Genomic DNA, 20,654 nt, shown 5'->3' with positions numbered 1-20,654 from the left:
GGGATGCAGCAAAAGCAGTTCTAAGAGAGAAGTTTATAGCAATACAAGCCTACCTCAAGAAACAAGAAAAATCTCAAGTAAACAATCTAACCTTACACCTAAAGGAACTAGAGAAAGAAGAACAAACAAAACCCAAAGTTAGCAGAAGGAAAGAAATCATAAAGATCAGAGCAGAAATAAATGAAATAGAAACAAAGAAAACAATAGCAAAGATCAATAAAACTAAAAGCTTATTCTTTGAGAAGATAAACAAAATTGATAAACCATTAGCCAGACTCATCAAGAAAAAGAGGGAGAGGACTCAAATGAATAAAATCAGAAATGAAAAAGGAGAAGTTACAACAGGCACCACAGAAATACAAAGCACCCTAAGAGACTACTACAAGCAACTCTATGCCAATAAAATGGACAACCTGGGAGAAATGGACAAATTCTTAGAAAGGTATAATCTTCCAAGACTGAACCAGGAAGAAATAGAAAATGTGAACAGACCAATCACAAGTCATGAAATTGAAACTGTGATTAAAAATCTTCCAACAAGCAAAAGTCCAGGACCAGATGGCTTCACAGGTGAATTCTATCAAACATTTAGAGAAGAGCTAACACCCACCCTTCTCAAACTCTTCCAAAAAATTGCAGAGGAAGGAACACTCCCAAACTCATTCTTTGAGGCCACCATCACCCTGATACCAAAACCAGACAAAGATACTACAAAAAAAGAAAATTACAGGCCAATATCACTGATGAACATAGATGCAAAAATCCTCAACAAAATACTAGCAAACAGAATCCAACAACACATTAAAAGGATTAAAAAAAAAATTGACTCATTTTCAAGTTACTATTAATATTTTTCTAATAAGGAAATAAAAGCCAAATTATGCAGAGAATTTATTTCATTTTTCAGTCCCCTCCTTGCCCCCTCACACCCCCCATAAGATATTCACCTTCTGTCATTACACATATGGGCCTGTATTCTTAACACTCAGCAGAGCTTCATCCTTCAGCAAAGAGCTGCAAGTGGCTTTCTTCCTTCTGATATTAAAAACCCTGAGTGTGAATTCAGGTTGCCACCTGACCGTACTCTCTGTATTGCTTGTATTTTTAGTAATGTGCCCATACCTTACTCAGTCTGCCTGCATTTTAGCACTCTATATTCAAAGCTGTCATCAGAAGGCTGCACCCTATTTAAACCTACTGTGGCTGTTTTCTTTTAAAATCCCTCATTAATATCTATTTCTTAATGTGACATGTACTGTTAACATGTGGGGATTATTTTGATATGACTTCCAAAGTCATAAGCAACTCTTTTCCTGGGAAAACTTCCCAGATTTTAAAAAATCAGTGTATTTTATTTCATCTCTATGGCACTCTCTAGAACATGGTGCTTATTTGTCTTATTGTAAGATCATCGTTTCCTCCCTCACCCCCCTTATGAAATGAGGTGGTTTGAAATAAAGCAGAAGAGACTTTCTTGGGAAGAGACGATCACTGGGAATTTCCCGTAGTGATGATACAAGGTCAGAGAATGCTAGAGCTCTGGGGGCCTTAGCAATAATCTAATTGAAAGAGCTCCATTCATAGATGAAGAAACCAAATGAGGCCAGAGTGCTCACTGAAGGATGCACAACTGGTTATTGGAAGAACGAGAACTAGAAGCAAGTTCCCAGAATTCTTGGTTTAGTGCTTTTTGTACCACGCCTTACTTTTTTTTTCTTTTAAAGAAAAACATTATACAGTCAATTCTTATTCATTTGCAACAGTTATGGTCTATCAAGTCACTGCAAAGACTGAATAGCAGCTACTGAACCACTGCTCCCAGGGTGAAACAGGGTTAGGGTCCTGTGAGCCTCTGGTCACAACATTTTTGTCACTGGTCAATGCACAACCTTGTTGTATATGTATTCCCGTTTAAAGAAGTTTTATGTGATATACATTGTTGGTTCATTAACATTGAACTCATGGCCAACAGCACTATAACTCATGCCTGAATGAAGCTTACCTACCACACATACTTTCTCCATAAGGTACATCACAACCTTCTTTCCCTTGGGAGCACTAGACAGCACTTCAGCAGTACACTTGAGGGACATTTTAAACAGTGAAATCACCAAAGAAAAGCACAAAAATGTGAAAAAATTGGCACTACATAGACCGTGAAAAAAAGACACTTGTTTACAATTTTGGAGCTGAAACCAGAGGCAAAGTGCTGCCTTTTTCACCTCAGCTAGGAATGTGCATGTGGAGCAAATCAAAGTCTTCACCACCCTGCAGATGTCTGCAAATGATCTCGAAAGGGCCACGAGTACTGATTTGGGGGTTTCAAATAAATTTTAGTGATTAGATGAATTTGAAGATATGAAATCCACAATAATGAGGACCAACTGTATATGGAAAAGGTGATTAACAAATCTATGGATGGGGGAGTTCCCTGGCGGTCCAGTGGTTAGGACTCAGCACTTCCACTGCAGGGGGCCGGGGTTCAATCCCTGGTCAGGGAACTAAGATCCCGCAAGCCGTGTGGCATGGTCGGAAAAAAAAAAAAAAAGAAGAAAAAGAAAACAACCCCCAGCAAATCTATGAATGGGACAAATTAGAGTACAAAAGAGGTATTGTTACAACACTGGAACATTTTATTATAGAAATAAATAGAATTTCTCTGTAAAGGATACTTGTCTTTAAAAAAAGTTCTGTCCTACTTTCCTTATTTTTCTCAAGGTACCTTCTCTGCTCCTTGTCATGACAACTGTCTGCTTCCCTCCCCATTGCACTGAAAATGCTCCTGCTAGATTACCAACTCTCATAATCTTGCCTAATCCAGTGTTCAAATCTCATTCTTCATCTTACTTAACCTCTAACACCATCTGATCACTCCAGCCCTCTTGAAAGGTCTTCTCACTTAGCTTCCAATGCAGCATGTTCTCGTGGTTTTCTCCTACTCCATGAGCACTACTTCTCAGTCTCCTTGATGGGTATTCCTCTCCCCACCCCTAGCCCCATCTCTAAGTTTCAGAATGCCCAGAGCTTAACCCTTTGCTCTATTCTTCATATTACTTTCAAGTAGAGCAGGTAGAAGTAATATATATTTAAATTTTTTTTCATACTGGGGTGGCAGCCAGGGGCTGAGCCTAGCCTGCAATTACCACCCAACTGCCTCAGGGGCTGAAAGGAGCACTGTCTCCACACAGCGTAATCAAGTCTGGAGAAACACTTGTACTACATGACTCCCAGATTTATAGCTTCAGACTAGACTTCTGTGAGTGTCGGAGTCAGATTCAAATGTTCAACTGCCTAGGAAATGCTGTACCCAGTCATGATGGAGTAAAATGAATTTACCTTCCACTTTAAACAACACAAATACTGGAGAAAAGATTTGATGCAGATGTTTTAAGACTTGGGACAGTAGGAAGTACAATTCTGTGATCCTCAAGAGAAGGGAAACCATTGCAATCAAAACTACAGTTACAGGGCTTCCCTGGTGGCGCAGTGGTTGAGAATCTGCCTACCAATGCAGGGTACACTGGTTCGAGCCCTGGTCTGGGAAGATCCCACGTGACGCGGAGCAGCTGGGCCCGTGAGCCACAATTACTGAGCCTGCGCGTCTGGAGCCTGTGCTCCGCAACAAGAGAGGCCGCGACAGTGAGAGGCCCACGCACCTCAATGAAGAGTGGCCCCCGCTTGCCGCAACTAGAGAAAGCCCTCGCACAGAAACGAAGACCAAACACAGCCATAAATAAATAAATAAACAAATACTTAAAAAAAAAAAACTACAGTTACGTACAGATGAACCGGTTTGCAGGGCAGAAATAGAGACACAGATGTAGAGAACAAACGTATGGACACCAAGGGGGGAAAGTGGCGGGGGGCTGGTGGTGGTGGTGTGATGAATTGGGAGATTGGGATTGACATATATACATGAATATGTATAAAATAGGTAACTAATAAGAACCTGCTGTATAAAAAAATAAATAAATAAAAGTCTATGTGTTTGAAAAAAACAAACAAACTACAATTACCACACCTTTCAGTGGGAGGAACAAGGAGGAGATCCCAAGGAGAGGGTGGCAGCTTTGCTTTCTCTGAGTCTTGGAGACAGATTACTGCTCATGGTATGGAGGCACCTAGAAGTCGTAAAGCAGAGTTCCAGGGAGGAGGGACTACACACACAAAAATAGAGCTCCAGAAATATACTTAGGGATCCCATTGAGTTCTTACTAAATACTAAGGCACTCCTGCATAATAGTAAACTTCATGAGGTTGAGCAAAGAGGAAACCAGGCAACTGAATGGTTTCCAAACTCACAGAGGTCTTCTGAGAACTGTTGAAGCTTTTGCCAGCCAGAGTGGAGAACCCTGGTTGAATACATCAAGAAGTCAGAAATTAAGACAGCAGAAAAGTTATGCCTTCATAGTGAGGCTAACTTTGTCCTAGAATAAAGGCTACATAGACCCACCCAACAAAGACTGAAAACTAGCCTTGAAAGGATTGACCTCACCCATAAGTAACATAACTGCCTACTAAAACAAAACCCAGTTTTTTTTTTAAAGACAAAATCCAGACACTCAACATTATAAAATCCACAATGTCCAGCACCCAATAAAAGATTATTGCACATTCCAAGAAGCAGGAAAATGTGACCCATACTAGGATAAATAGCTGTCAATAGAAATAGGCCCAGAAATGATAGCAGTGATGGTAGTAGCAGACATGCATATTAAAATGACTAATCAAAAAATGCATATAGTGTGGAAAGAAATCAATGATCTGAAAAAGAACCATGTGGAACTTCTGGTGTTGAAAATCACAATATCCAAAATGAAAAATTCTCTGGATGCAATTAACATCAGATTAGACACTGGAAAAGAAGAGTAGTGAACCTAAAGATAAAGCAATAGACTTATCCAAAATGAAACAGACAGAGAAAAAAAAGACTGAAAAATCCCCCAGAATCTCTGTGATTTATGGACAATATTAAACAGTCTAATATACATGAAGCTAGAGAAACAGAAAAAATATTTGAAGAAATAATGTCCAAACATTGTCAAAATTTGACAAAAACTATAAATCCACAGATCCAAGATACTCAACAAACCCCAAGCAGGACAAACACAATGAAAAACACATCAAGATACATCATAACAAAAATTCTAAAAACCAAAGATAAAAATTTTAAAGCATTGAGGAAAAAGATGCATTGTATATAGAGAAACAAAGATCAAAATTACTGTATTAAGACTTATTTTCACATGCTCTTTATCTTGGTATTTTTTGCTTAAATAAAGATTGCTTGCATCTCTGCATTTCTGTGGATAGGGATGGTGATTGGGGGTGGTTTACAAGATTCCTGGTTCCAGAGCTCCCTCTGTTGTCAGTGTAGCATAGTGTGGATTTTTTTTTTTTTTAACTGCGTGTATTTGTGTGTGTGTCTGCGTGTGTGTTCAGGGCATTGATGGGAGGAAGTTGTTCTTTGAATTTTTTTTTAATATTCTCTTATCTTAAAGAATCCTAACTTTCCTCTCTTGCTTTTTCCCCCTTCACTGTGCAGTTTTCTTTCTTGTTTTTTTTCTTAACATCTTTATTGGAGTATAATTGCTTTACAATGGTGTGTTAGCTTCTGCTGTATAACAAAGTGAATCAGCTATACGTGTACATATATCCCCATATCCCCTCCCTCTTGCATCTCCCTCCCACCCTCCCTATCCCACCCCTCTAGGTGGACACAAAGCACCGAGCTGATCTCCCTGTGCTATGCGGCTGCTTCCCGCTAGCTATCTATTTTACATTTGGTAGTATATATAAGTCCATGCCACTCTCTCACTTCGTCCCAGCTTACCCTTCCCCCTCCCCGTGTCCTCAAGTCCATTCTTTACATTTCACTGTGCAGTTTGCAGTTTTCTTTTTTTTTTTTTAATTAATTAATTAATTTATTTATTTTTGGCTGTGTTGGGTCTTCTTTCCTGTGCAAGGGCTTTCTCTAGTTGCGGCAAGCGGGGGCTACTCTTCATTGCGGTGCACGGGCCTTTCACTGTCGCGGCCTCTCTTGTTGCGGGGCACAGGCTTCAGACGCTCAGGCTTAGTAGTTGTGGCTCACGGGCCCCGTCGCTCCACGGCATGTGGGATCTTCCCAGACCAGGGCTCGAACCCGTGTCCCCTGCATTGGCAGGCAGATTCTCAACCACTGCACCACTAGGGAAGCCCTCTTTTTTTTTTAATATGGCAATTCCATATTTAATTTCTCTGAGAAACCACCATACTGTATTCCATAGCATCTGCACCATTTTACTTTCCCACCAGCAATGCAAAAGGGTTCCAGTTTCTCTATGTCTTCACCAACGCTTCCTTCCTTCCTTTCTTTCTTTCTTTCTTTTTCCTGCTTTTCTCTCTTTCTTTTTCCTTTCTTTCTTTCTTCCTTTCTTTCTTTCTTCCTTTCTTTCTTTCTTTCCTTCTTTCTTTCTTTTTTCTTTCTTTCTTTCTTTCTTTCCTTCCTTCCTTCCTTCCTTCCTTCCTTCCTTCTTTCTTTCTTTCTTTCTTTCTTTCTTTCTTTCTTTCTTTCTTTCTTTCTTTCTTTCTTTCTCTTTCTTTCTTTCTTCCTTCCTTCCTTCCTTCCTTCCTTCCTTCCTTCCTTCCTTCCTTCCTTTCTTTCTTTCTTTTCTTCCTTCCTTTCTTCACTCCCTCCCTCCTTCCCTCTCTCTCTCTCTTTCTTTCTTTCTTTTTATATTTGCCATTCTAATGGGTATGAGGGAGTAAGTTGTTTTTTACATGGGAGAATCATCCGTATGTTTGCATGCAGGCAGGAAAGATCTGGGAGACCAGGAAGTTGATGCTAAAGGAAGGAGAGAGGAGAGGTGCTGGAGCAATGTCCTGGAGTTGGGAGAGATGCTGAGATCCCGAGCAGAGGGGAGGATGCCCTTAGCCAGCAGCCTGGGTGTTTATCCATAGTCGCACTGTGCAGTTTTCTAAAGGCAATTCTCCATTCTCATTAAAGCCGCCCCTCCTTTGCCTGGAAAAGTTGCCTTCCCAAGACACCACCTCGAGTCCTGGACACACCTTAAGTCTCTTCCATCATCTTGCTCTGATCCACAAAGACTCTTTCCTGGCATTTTCCATGTAGGGTGGACTTTCCCTTCCTGTGATTTTAGATCAGTCTATGGCCGTTTCCTGCTTCTCTCGAGATTCCCTGCAGTCTTCCCCAGACTGCCCTTCTCCCCATGGAGACTTGGGCAGCAGGAGCGTGAGGGTAGCTTGTTGGGATGTGGTGTTTACGTTTTTACTTCCGATCATTTGAAGTTTAGACACTGTCTTTTATTCATGCCAAGGGCATGCTTTTATGTAGTTTTCTCTGTTATTACTATTTTTTTTTTTGGAGGAATGTGTTGGGAGATATGAACTGACATAGCAACAATTACCTCGGTTATAAAATTTCTTAGTTCCTCACCTTTCAAAATTTGGGCAACACTGTGAATAAAAAGTTCTTTCCAGGAAGAGTTGTATTCTGCTAGAGGCAGGATTCAATTGACCTCTGAGGGGCCATCAGAAAAAGAGTCCTATGAAATCAGGACTGATTCAGGATCATTTCAGAATCCATACTGATGATGCTCTGCTAATATCCATTTACCAAAAATTGAGATAAACATTTGGGAAAATATCTATTGAGTATGTTGAGGATTTCCATTCTCATATTTTTTATTTTGGGGGGCTGGTTTAGAATAGAATTCCCTTGTTCCAATAAAGGCAGCAAGAGCTCTTCAGGGAGGAGAGGGTCTGCCAGGGTTTCCTCTTGCTTATTCATGTTGCCGTGTCATGGCTCTGATTCTGGTTTAAGAGTTCACTGGAAATACCTTTGTGTACAAAGATTATAATGAGATATTTTACACTTTTTTTTTGCAAAGTCATCAACATCTGATGTGTATTTTACAATTTTAGCACCTCTTAGTTTGGGCTAGGCATATTCCAAGTGCTTAATAGCCACATGGGTAAAGTTATGGGTGATTTAAGAGTGTAATCAAAAGTTATTAATGTTTAAAATATATAAAACTAAAATATAAGCTCACTTATAAAAACATGTGTAGTAGATTGGACTGTTCCAATTTGTCATGCTTCCCTTGTATTAGAATTACTCACCAAGGGCTCTTGCCCTGTAATTTTTTTTTTTTAATAAATTTATTTATTTTATTTATTTATTTTTGGCTGCATTGGGTCTTCGTTGCTGTGTGCAGGCTTTCTCTAGTTGTGGCGAGTGGTGGCTACTCTTTGTTGCAGTGCACGGGCTTCTCATTGTGGTCGCTTCTCTTGTTGTGGAGCATGGGCTGTAGGCCCATGGGCTTCAGTAGTTGTGGCACAACGGCTCAGTAGTTGTGGCTCATGGGCTCAGTAGTTGTGGTTTGTGGGCTCTAGAGCACAGGCTCGGTATCTGTGGTGCATAGGCTTAGTTGCTCCACAGCATGTGGGATCTTCCTGGACCAGGGCTCAAACCGGTGTCCCCTGCATTGGCAGGTGGATTCTTAACCACTGCACCACCAGGGAAGTCCCTTGCCCTGTAATTTTGAAGTTCATCCCACTGAAATGAAATATACTTTAAGCCTCTTCCCTTGATATGAAAAGAACATTTTCTGGGTAGTCACTGACCCAAGGAAGATAAAAGACATGTGGAACAGACCTACACCCAGCCTGCAGCCTAGATCCTGGAATCCAAGGACCAGATCCCAGAGCCTGAAGTCCACCCTAGCCAGGCCAAGTTGCAGTCAACCTGCAGACCTGTGAGTGGGAAATAACTGCCTGTTTTTTGAAGCCATTGGATTTTTGGAGTGGTTTGTTACATAGCATTATTGAAGCAGTAGCTGACTAATACATTACCTAAAATAGAAGCAGGAGGGCAAATACTGACCATCTGTCAGGGAAAAGTCCTAAAATGTCCACTAAATGCCAACTTATGCATATAAGATTGGGAACCCCAAGAGTTGGGGCTAATAACTGGAGCATCTAGTCATCAATTTATCTCAAATATCCACACTTGTAGCAAAAATCAGGAATTTTTAAAAAATAGCAAATCAAAAGGTAAGATGAGATCATATAACATTCTCTACACATCCCAAACCAATATTCCAATCCCTAAATCAAGGTAATTAGTGTCATTAAAAGTTGGTCCCAAAGAAATATGTCCAGTGGTTCACAAATATGTACCTGATAGTTCTCTAAGTTTGTTTCTATTTAGCAACAATAACGAGTTTACATTCGTAGATGTCTGCACGTTATTAAGTACTTCCACTCCATTAACTTACTTCTGTTCAACATCCCTCCAAGATAGTCAGAATAGGTTACCCCCCATTTTACAGATGAGAAGACTGAGGTTCAGTAAGGTATGTAGCTTGCTTAAGGTCACATGGTTAGTAAATAGTGAAACCAAGTCTAGATGCTATCTCCTTCGAACCAGCCTTACTGTGTTTTTATTATCTATTATTATCTGTGTGGACATTTTTAAAATTATAGATTTCCTAAAATGAAGATCGCTGTCTTCTCACAACACCTTCCCAAGGGTCTAAGGTTTGCTACTTAATGTACTTATCATAGTGTAGGTGCTCAAACAGTAGGAAAAGCATTAGTTATGGAATAAAAAGTCTATGCTGATGCTCCACTAGCCATTTCCAGGTACTTTAATATTAATAGCTCTACGAACCTAATGTGTTTTAGTTGGTTTGTTTTGTTTTTTTGTATCATATGGATTTATAAGTTGGCAAGTATTAATTTGATTATAGCAGGGCTTTTCCAAAGAGGTTTATCTGCATACATCATAATTGTTGACTCATTAATGCACATGAACTCATGCTACTTTACCATTTCTTTGTAAATGAAGGCTATGTCATTTTTACTTCTTTATGCTTGAAGTTGATGGTATCTTACCTGGTATCTACAATGAGGAACAGCACCGTGCAGCCCCCTTTACCTCAAACATGTTGAAGTTCTATCAGTGAAAGCGTTCTACCTACCATGTTTCCTTTAACAACGTAAGGAATCTACAACAAGCAATGGCTTGGTTCTAAAGGAAAACCTTCAGCTACTGGGGATGATTTCATTTAGCCAATAGTTGCCATCTTGTTTACAAGGAAAATACAGCCATTTTCTTTACTGTGTATACAAGTTCTGCAGAGCTGTTTGTTTGGTTTTTAACAAAGACAATACAAAAATAAATTATACCTCGATTTGGTTTAGGTAAGCAATCTTTTGAGCCAGCTGTATTACTAACTGATCCATAATTGCTCTGCATTTATGAGGTACATAGTTGATTCTCTCGCTTGCCACACAATAGGCCATGCAAGTTAAAGAGCTCCAAGTTTCAAGGACTGGAGTTTTTGGGTGCCTGCCAGGACTGATCTGTTTAGCAAACAAGCTGGAGGGTGCTTATTAGTAGGTTGTGGCTTGCAGACCATGAAGCCCCTGGGGCCAGATACACTGATCAAATGGTGGATCTATATTCCAGCGAGGCCATTGGATGAAAAGGGGAATGGCACCACATTACTAAATATGCTTCTCATAGGCCTTAATTACGCCACTGTAAATGAGTTCTTTTGTAACTCTTTCTGTTGGTCCAGAAGACAGGTTATTAAAGATTAACATAGGAACTATTTTTCAAATTAAAACGTAGACAATTCTGATGAGTTACAGCTATATTATTCATAGTATAAGAACAAGCCCTGCTTAGATTGGGAAAGTGAAGAGTCATATTTCTAGTGGAACAAAACACATCTTATTTTCTCCAGTTGCATTTCTTTTTTAAAAAATTGCTAATCTTCTCTGCCCCCTGCTTAGATTTTTGTTTCTATTGAGTGACTCAAGGTGGCTTGAGGCTTTAAAATTAATGCCTGGTAGAGTATCATCGAGGCCTTAGAAGAATGAAGTTAGTCTGATTTTTGTTACATCAAAAAAAAATCTAGATAATGTCACCTTTTGCCATTCTTGGTCTCACACATTTTCTTCTGTTGCCTTCACTAGTTTGCCCTAGATTTTAAGGCAATAGCATAGAATGTACCTTTTGAGTGTTGTTATATTTTAATAGAAGCTGTTTCAAGAATACAGATGCATGACTGGAGAAGTTTTTGAGTCAGCCCAGTATGTCATTAATAAAACCATTTTTTGTCTCTTGCTCTGCTGTTGATTGGTTAATAATTTGCTCTTATAAAGTTATGAGATAGTTATCCATTAAATACCAGTCTCATAAAGTTATGTACACATGTGGTATAGAAGAAGAGAGACTTGGGACTTCCCTGGTTGTCCAGTGGGTAAGACTCCACACTCCCAATGCAGGGGGCCCAGGTTCAATCTCTGGTCTAGGAACTATATCCTGTATGCGCGCTGCAACTAGGAGTTCGCATGCCACAACTAAGAAGCCCGCATGCTGCAACTAAAAGATCCCTCATGCTGCAATGAAGATCCCATGTGCCACAACTAAGAGCCAGCGCAGCCAAAATAAATAAATAAATATTTTTTTAAAAAAAGAGAGAGAAACTTGAAAACACAGAGCTATATGTTAAAATGATAATGAGTGACCCTAAATATAATTTACATTCAAGGCAGAACCATCTATATTATAATAATGTGACAAAAGAACAGCATAAAACAGTTTTATAAATGCAAATGATATTTCAAACCCAAATTTGAGAAATTCTGGTAAAGGGACCAAACTAAAAACAAATTTACAGTTTCACGATATTCTTGGACTTACTTTACCATCTGTAATATTGGCATGACTAAAGTAATTTTTAGTTTAGGAGGAAAGTATTTACATAGAAAAATATCATCCTAAAAAGTGTGGCTATTATGTCAACTGTAATTATTTAGTGTTGATAAAATTGGCCATATTTATTTTTTACCAAAACATTTAACCAAAACCAATGCACCATAACAAGTACCACACTTTTTTCTTTATATAAACCTCAAACCATTTTATTCATAGCAATGAAACTATTCTTTATTTTTTATTTCTTGACATTGTATATGTGGGTCATTTTACTGTTTTAAGAAGTTCATCTGATGGAAATTAGCTACTTTGAAAGGTGCTTAAGCTTGTACAGTTTGGGCATGCAAGTTTCATTGGGTCCAAGATTTCAGAACCTAGAGTAAAGTAGATAAAGTAGGCTGTGAACTTGAAGCATAACTACCTAAAATGCATGGGAAGCTGAGATTCCTCTTTTCAATTGCTGTCATTTGTTTCAATCCGACACATATTTTTGGGCTCTCTGTAATGTTCTTGCTTCAGTGCTTGATTCAGGGGAGACCAAGATCTGGTCTCTGCTTTTGCAGAGACACCGTATTGTATCTTTGCTCATGCTGGGCCCTCTCGCTGGGATCCCCCCTGCCTTTCGGTGACTGGCAAACTCCAACTGACCCTTCAGAGTTCACCTCCTGGGAGGAGGAGCTTTCCCTGCCTCCCCTGCCCCAGTCCTCTGAGGTATCATGCCCTTTGGGCTGCCTTCAAGTGGCTCCATGCTGCATGCCCCTCCCACTATAGTTATAAGTTGATTTTTCTGTCATCCCCACAACAAAGAAACCCAAACATCTGTTGAGTATTTGCTAGCTTATGGGCTAATTCTATTATCAAGATTAGAAAAATCACCTTCATGGACCAAATGAAGAAAAGTTCTCTCCCTTCTTCTCCTCTCCAACCTTCCACTTCTAAGCCTGAGCTCCTATGTTCTGCCCAAAAGGTAATTTGCTTCTTGACCAGTAATGTGACCAATGAGTTAGATACCTCTCAGTACAGGAGCCCGCTGGGGAGTCGGTTGGGGATTCAGAAACTGTGTGAAGCCATTTCAGAAGCTTGGTCCTTTTCAGTGTCTCATACGAGTGTTTCTCTATGTAACAGTATCAAAACACTGAGCATGTAGGGCTCTCACAGTCCGGCTTAGGATATCAGATCGGGGAGTCCTAACTGAGGCAATACCAATCCCACTAGTGTTCTGGGACTGGCTTACCTGTGTGCTGGGGTGTTGACCCCTCAGGCTTGAGTAGGACCAGGGCTGGCTGGAGGCTCCAGACCCATCACTTCTGCCCGGGAGCAGCTGTGTCTACTTCCCTGTGAACCATACACATAGTATCGTTATCTATGCAACTCGATTGGGAAGCACTGGTTGGAGCGATGGTTTCTAAATCTGGATCAGGGTCAGCATCACTTGGGGGAACTGTTAAAAAAAAAAGGCACCAGATCCCCAGGCTGCCCTCGGGTTCACAGAATCAAATTCTTTGACTCCTGGAGCCAGGAAATAGGCTCTTAAGAAACTTCTCAGGTGACTCTCATGTTGTAGAGATCAAGGTTCGAAAACATCTGGATTATAAGCGTGGGCTTTGGGATGAGATATGCCTGTTTCAAATCATGGCTTCATCACTAATTATTGCATAAGTTGTATAAACTCTTTGAGCCTCTGTAAAATGTAGATGAAAACACTTACATCATGCAGAGAAGGAAGTACATAGCACCATGCCTGGTCTGAAGGAACACTAAATAAATCATATTATTTAATATTAATTTATTAATATTAATTTATTAATATTATTATTAATAAAATTAATTTAATTTATTATATTATTTTATTAATGTAAATATTATTAATATTATTTTATTTTATTATTTTATTATTATTTTTATTGTTATTATTATTTATTATTGTAATTATTATTATACACTTACTGGTACTTTAATGACCAGAGTTAATGCACCTCCCATGGCCCCTCCCATTCCTGGGTTTCTTTATCACTTGAGGTTAAGGTTACTGAATGACCATCCCTGGGTCACATATATTTAGCAGTTTAGGGACCTCTAGAGATGCATTTGCACTTACCTCTCTACCTTCCACCTCCAGGGCACAGAGTTCCAAGGTTACAGCACAGACAATGACGACAGAGAAGAGAATCATGCTAACCAGCTTGCCCATGAGCGGACCCTAGCTTTACCACCTGAGCCAACCTAGCTGTGGCTAATTTTGAAAAGGGAGAAATAGCACTCAATATATTCCACAGGTAAGGAAAAAATAAGCACTTTTATTTCCTTTGCTAACATAGATAAACATTCGTATGTTTTAATATATAAATATATTAAATTCTCGTTTAAACATTTGGCCTTGCGTTAAATTCTGCCTTTGACCAAAACTTCTTGCAGTACTAATAAAACCTTGAGCTTCTGCTAGATAAGTAAAATCTTCCTTGGTCAAAATTAAGAACAGTGCTATCTTCTATAAGGTTTTAGAAAAAAAAATCAACTACAGAAAATGATTAAAAGGCAGAACCACTTTTAAAGATAAAAGTTTATAATTAGCATGGAAGTTCTATAATTTAAAATGGAAAGTTTGTGAAGCTATAGGAAAACAGGGTAAACTTCATCTACAAAATAACAGGTTTCATATGTTAAAAATGTCAATCATTTAACCCAAAGTGAACCAATTATAACACATTTCCTCTAATGTATGGGTCTGAAGCTCAGAGGTAAGCCCATTGACTTACAGGAAATAAGTCATGTCCTTAATACTAATAACCAAACTTTTGCCATATATTGCTGTCTAAATTGATAATTCCAAATTTGGGTTCCATTCAAGTTATTGGGTTCAGTATTGTTATTTTAATAGGGTAGGAGCACTTACGTAGTATACTGCATTGAAGTTTGTCATCAATGTAATAACCATGTATCACTTATATAATTGTTATTATCCAGACAAATATGTTTTTCATAGTCATCTGGGATCCATTTAGAGTAGCATAACTCCTGTTTTAACTTAGAGTTGGCTTTATTTCCATATTATTTCACTTCTGTATATCAAAAGCATACCTTGCAGCTTGACAGGTAATAAATTGGTATTGTCAAAGAACTGTCAATCATTTCAGAATATATTCTTCTAATCAACTGGCATGAACTTGATACATGATAGATAGCTTATCAAGTGTCTGTTTGGATTCTTTCATTTGGAGTGTGTTGACTGAACCTATGGCATGAGGAAACTCGATCTCAAGCTAAAGTAATGGAATTTTTGTACCTAAAATATAAAGAATTTGGGGCGGGGGCAGTGTAGGTGATGAAATACTTCACTGTGCAGTGCCAACTCCTTTTGCCCCCCAAGAGTTAGTTTAAAATTGGGATCACTGAGTGCCAAAGCCCACTGCACTTCAGGAAACAATTTAAACTATGCAGTGATGTGAGTATCATTTTATTCATGGCGCATGACAAAGAAAAATAAATTTGACTACCAGGAGTTTCCTTTTAGAAAACCAATTGGTTTTTACCAGCATGATCATATATCTGTTCACACTCCTGATGAACAGTGGAGATAGCCCACCGACTGCCTTTGGGATTTGCAGTAAGTTTGGGATACCTCCCCAGCTATTCTGGCATACTCCACACTAGGTTTCAGTTATTAACTGAAATTTTCCCAGTGGTCCACTAAGTAAAATGTGGAATTTATTCTCCATAACTATTCATGATCCAAAACTAAGACTTCAGTCAGATCTCTCTCATATATAAAGAGAATAGGAGCCTAGAGCTTTCCATGAACACATCAGGTCAACGAGAGCCCGTGATTGCTTCAATTGGTTTGACTGTTCATGTGCTAGCTTTCCTTTCTCTGAACTTCTTCTACGCTGTATTTTAATATAAGTTGTTTTGTTGTCACGTTTGTTTGTGTGGTTTTATTCTGCACCCAGTTTATTGAAAGCTCTTGGGTACAGAAATTGGGTCCTTTATTCCTGCAACATTGGATTAGAAACATAGTATTTTAAAAACATTTATTAAGTGAATCATGTGAATTGATTGCAACTTGTCTGGATTACTTAGAGATCTGCTTTAATTTTTCCCCTTACATATGTATGCATAAGCACATTGCATTTATACCAAGCCTCTAACCCCAATCAACCACACAGTAAGAATGGAGTTACCTGTAAATTCTGGGAGACTCCTGGCTCAGAAAAACCTGTACAGTTAAATGAACTAGAGTAGAATGGGTAGAATACTTTTATCTGAAGTACAGATAAAAAGATCATGCATGTGTGTGTGGTGGGGGGGTCATATAGGGCTCTTGAGGGAGTACAGTATCTGGATAAAGGCATTTTCCCCATCTGAGGCTCCGTTTCCAAACTCCTGTCACCCGAGTCATATTCTTGCCAAAGACACAAAAATGGTGGTCAATGTTGGGTGAATATTTCCTCTGCTTACAGACCTCTAGGTTGGTGTTTCTCCTTGTATTAGCGTTTCCACTGGAGACTACTGAAACTGATTACATCATATTCTGGAATAAAAGGTTTTACATTTTTAGGCTACCATTTGACTCCACGTTATTTCAATCAAATCAAGATCAGTCTAGAGAAAGGGAAAGTAACATTAGCATGGAGGAAGCACCAACTCCACAGAAGAAATACAAATCAGCGTGCAGTACATTTTAACAAAATGACATCATAAAAGATTACAGACTCAATGGAAAAAAAGAAAACCACAGGAACCTTTGTCTGTACGCGAAGAAGCTTAAGTATAACCGTCGTTTGCAGTTTAAATCTATTCCTAGGTATGCCACCTGTCTTCTTGACACTTTAAAAAAGTACATACATTTTCTCAAAAGTTGTTCTTTACTGAATTAATAATTTTTACAAAAAAATTGTTATGCATCCTTATGCTTAAAAGTGAAATATTCCTTAAAGATTCTAAGCGACTTATACCATAATATGTATAAAAACTGCCCTCCCTGCAACTCCTCCCTCCCCCTGCCAACTAAATTGACAGCTAATCTGAAACTCAGTAGAAATGTTCCTATTTAACATTGTAAGTAGTTGATCCAGAGGATTTGGAAATTGCTGATATTAACTGAAAAGAGGAAAGTAGGGCTGTGGTCTGCTGAGCATGCCTGAGTTGGTGGCAATATATGCCTTATCCCAATCAATACCTTCAGATTCTTTAAAGTTGCACAGAGTTCATTCAAAACTGCTATTGATGTAATGCATGGGTGTGTGTATCCCTTATTTTAGGTTACATACTTGACGTGAGGTAGCGATATAACTGCTTTATTTATTTATTTTTTAAAATTTATTTATTTAATTTATTTATTTTTGCCTGCATTGGGTCTTCGTTGCTGCGCGCGGGCTTTCTCTAGTTGTGGTGAGCGGGGTCTATTCTTCGTGGCAGTGTGCGGGCTTCTCATTGCGGTGGCTTCTCTTGTTGCAGAGCACGGGCTCTAGGCACGTGGGCTTCAGTAGTTGTGGCACGCAGGCTTCAGTAGTTGTGGCTCACGGGCTCTAGAGCGCAGGCTCAGTCGTTGTGGCGCATGGGCTTAGTTGCTCCGCGGCATGTGGGATCTTCCCAGACCAGGGCTCGAACCCGTGTCCCCTGCATTGGCAGGCAGATTCTTAACCACTGCACCACCATGGAAGCCCATAACTGCTTTGTTAAAAGGATGTGGACTTTTAAGTGCCATAGCTCTGGAAAGTGGGGGTAGTTATAAGGCTGCTGTCTGTCTTCAGTAAAAATATCTGCATCCCACTCCCACCTCCATCCTCAAGCGTTGGGTAATAATACCTACAGCAGAACAAAGATTTGTCTAATGAGTTATGAAAGTTGTTTCTTTTGAGAACTGGGCCCTGCTCACAGTAGAATAATTAAGTAATCACTGCTATCGTGTGAATCCAGCCTAAAATTGCAATGTTTGGGTCCATATGGGAACAATTTGGCATGGGAGATAATTACTGAAAGTATAAATGCAGTTTAATTCTTCAGCAAGTGGTAACGACATCAGAGACAATTGCCCATCATCACTCTAATTACCTGATAGGGTTTATTAAGCACCCATAGGCCACTAGCTCTATATTATGGGTTGTACTATCAACTGAAGTGGGCAGAGACCTTGCCCTTTGGGCACTTACAAGAGAGAACAGATAGCAGATCGTCAGATGCACAAACTGAACATTTCTCAATCCTCCTGGTTTTCAAATATCATGACTTTCTGGCTGAGCAAACTGTTGTAGACAATTTGAGCTCTAGGGCAAAAGATGGAGGATTATGATTTCCACAGGGGTTAAAGGTCTTAATGCCTCAGCCAGGTATTATCCTGTGTGTCTGTGAATGCAAAAATACATGTAGGATCAAAAGGAAATACTGTCAAGAATGTGAATGGGTTGCCCCATGCTTCCACCAGCCAATCACAGACTCCTGGAAGAAAGCTCAAGACTAGATTTGGCTAGGATCTTTCAGGCCACTTAACCAACTTGCCAGTTACATGGAAGTCTTCGTCAGCTGAGATGATCACTGGCAGTGTCAAAAAACAAGCCTATTAAAGCTGTAAGAAATTTAAATTTTAATATACCTCTGAGTGATATACTGGATTGGAATAACTTTCTGGCTATTTGAATAGCTAGAAAGGACTCTAATGTTTATAGACTGTCTTTCATGTGTAAGCAGTAAACCAAAGCCCATTTATGGTGTATTATGGCTCATTACAGTCATTTGTTCTTCTCTGCTCTTTATTTTGGCAATATCATCCAAATACAAATTCTATTTTAATGTATTATTCCTAATTTATATGATGTCATTGTGCTTTTCATGGAATGGCACTCTATTGCTGTTTTAACTTGGAGGAAATGGAAAGATCTTTCTTCATGGTAAAGATTATGATGAATCATATCTCAGTCTTAAAAGCTCATTTAGTTTTGGATGCAAAACTTCAGACTTAAGTGGAGTTGTACAGTGTGAGGAGAGATGAAAGGGACTTCAGTCTTTGAAAAATTGTGTCCCCTCCTTACAACTGCAGAATGGGGTACCCAAATGATGCCATTCATTGAATAATCCATCTTGAAAATGAATTCCTGGAAGACAGATTATCTTCTCTATGTTCTGGAAAGAATCCACAAAATGCTTCCTACAGAAGAATTCTCACTGTAGCATTTGATGAGGAATAATCCGTTTTAGGTGGGTGTTCTCTTAGTGAAAGTTCTGCATAGAACTATGAGAAATCTATTATATGCACCAGGTTTTTTCTCTCACTGAAGAACTTATTCACATTTTTTGCTAATACACATAATATATATGTCCTGATTATCATCGCTCAGTTGAATAACCCCTTCGTGCATATTTTTGTCTAATTGAAAAATTTGTAAATTGATTAAAATATTTTGAAAGTTTTGGTGAGTTATGACCCTGTCCTTACGAACACTGTGTATGTTGAAAATACAGTATACTTCTATATGGACTCTAAAGCCTGATAGAAGCATGTAAAATCTTAGAATGGGACCAGAGTCTCAGGTTCATGTAGTCTGATCTCCTTTCAAATTCAGAGTGTCTTTTTATACCCACCATGTGTAGCACACCTGCATTAGTCAAGGTCCTCCAGAGAAACAGAACCAATAGAATGTGTATCTATATGAAAAGAGATTTATTTTAAATTGGCTCATGTGATTATGGAGGCTGACAAATCCAAAATTGGCAGCGTGGCCCAGCTGGAGACCAAGGAAGAGCTTATGTAGCAGTTCAAGTCTGAAGGCTGTCAACTGACAGAATTCCCTCTTGCTTGGGAGAGCTCAGTCTATTGTTCTAGTCAGGCCTTCAACTGATTGGGAGAAGCCCACCCACATTATGGACGGCAATCTGCTTTACTCAGAGCCCACCAATTTAAATTTTAATATCATCAAAAATGCCCTCACAGAAACGTTCAGAATGATGTTTGACCATATATCTGGGCACAATGTCCCAGCCATATACGTTGACATATAAAATTAACCATCACAATGCCCAACAACAGCATTTGAGAGGGTTGTTGCTTTCCCCTTTTTGCCCTCTTTGAGCAACAAAATTTTGCTTGTAGTAGGGAAGAAATACACACACACACACACACACACGAGGAGTTCATGGTTAGACTTAAAGCAAAGAAAGATTACTAGAGAATGAGTGAATCTACACTGTGGACTGACAACCCTACACATTTTACCACGTGAGTAAGTCTAGTGCCAGTATATATAAACATTTGTATAATTTTTAAAGTGGGAAAAGGGATCTGATTTAAAATTCTGGTTCCTCATCACTAGGAGTCTTGTGACTTTTCCCATGTAAATGGGATCTAGAAACTTCTAGCTTCTCCTCACCTTTTGTTTGTTCCATGAGACTCTTGTCCAAGCTAGAGAACAGACTTCTTTATTTCAGGACAGTATCTGTGTCAACTTCTGAACTTGTCCATATCCCCTTTTCTCTTCTCTCCTGCTTCCCCATAGCATGCAGATATCCAGAGCTTCTCACACTCCAGACCCTGCAAACATTCAGAGAGAAAGCTTGACTTTTTTCTCTTTTCCCACAGCATTCCACCTCTCTAATTTTCTAGAGTATGAAACAACCCTTTTAAAAATATTAATCACACTTTTCCTATATTTTCATCAACCAAGTGATTCTAGAAACTGAGCTAGCAAGCAAGAGTGTTTCTCACTTTCCTTCCACTTCTCCAGACCTCATATCTCTGTATAAGCCCAGGGACTTGCTGCTCAAAAGCAGAACTCTCCTTAAAGATGAAGGAGGGGAGAGAATGAGTAGGTGAAAGCGGAGTTCTCTTTGGCAGAGGTATTGGGAGTGGAGAAGGGGGCAGGTTGTGTAGCAAGGAGGAAAAAACTGGGAAATCACACCGGAATGTATTCAACCCAAGTATGTTTCTAATTAA

The 20,654-nt window shown here is 39.2% G+C and overlaps 1 protein-coding gene across 4 annotated transcripts in view; it reads left to right on the top strand.

Annotated features, from left to right (window-relative positions):
* The window catches only part of FTCDNL1 (formiminotransferase cyclodeaminase N-terminal like), a 191,532-nt gene that overhangs the window by 162,281 nt on the left and 8,597 nt on the right, over positions 1 to 20,654 (top strand). Inside the window, exons 6-7 of one of the 4 annotated variants that reach the window (XR_014265188.1) lie at positions 13,851 to 14,007; positions 18,765 to 19,134. Coding sequence is in view for 1 of the 4 variants with exons in the window: in XM_082467307.1 (XP_082323433.1) it covers positions 13,851 to 13,885 (35 nt within the window). In the remaining 3 variants the exon portion in view is untranslated. Of the gene's footprint in view, positions 1 to 13,850; positions 19,135 to 20,654 lie in introns of those variants that run through there. The other 3 variants (XR_014265186.1, XR_014265187.1, XM_082467307.1) reach the window with 3 other exon arrangements.

The sequence above is a fragment of the Balaenoptera physalus genome, assembly GCF_965194825.1.
Source record: "Balaenoptera physalus genome assembly, chromosome: 6".
Lineage (NCBI taxonomy): Eukaryota > Metazoa > Chordata > Mammalia > Artiodactyla > Balaenopteridae > Balaenoptera > Balaenoptera physalus.
The sequence above is the reverse complement of the archived record's forward strand: the minus strand, read 5'-3'. Positions and strand labels throughout refer to the sequence as shown.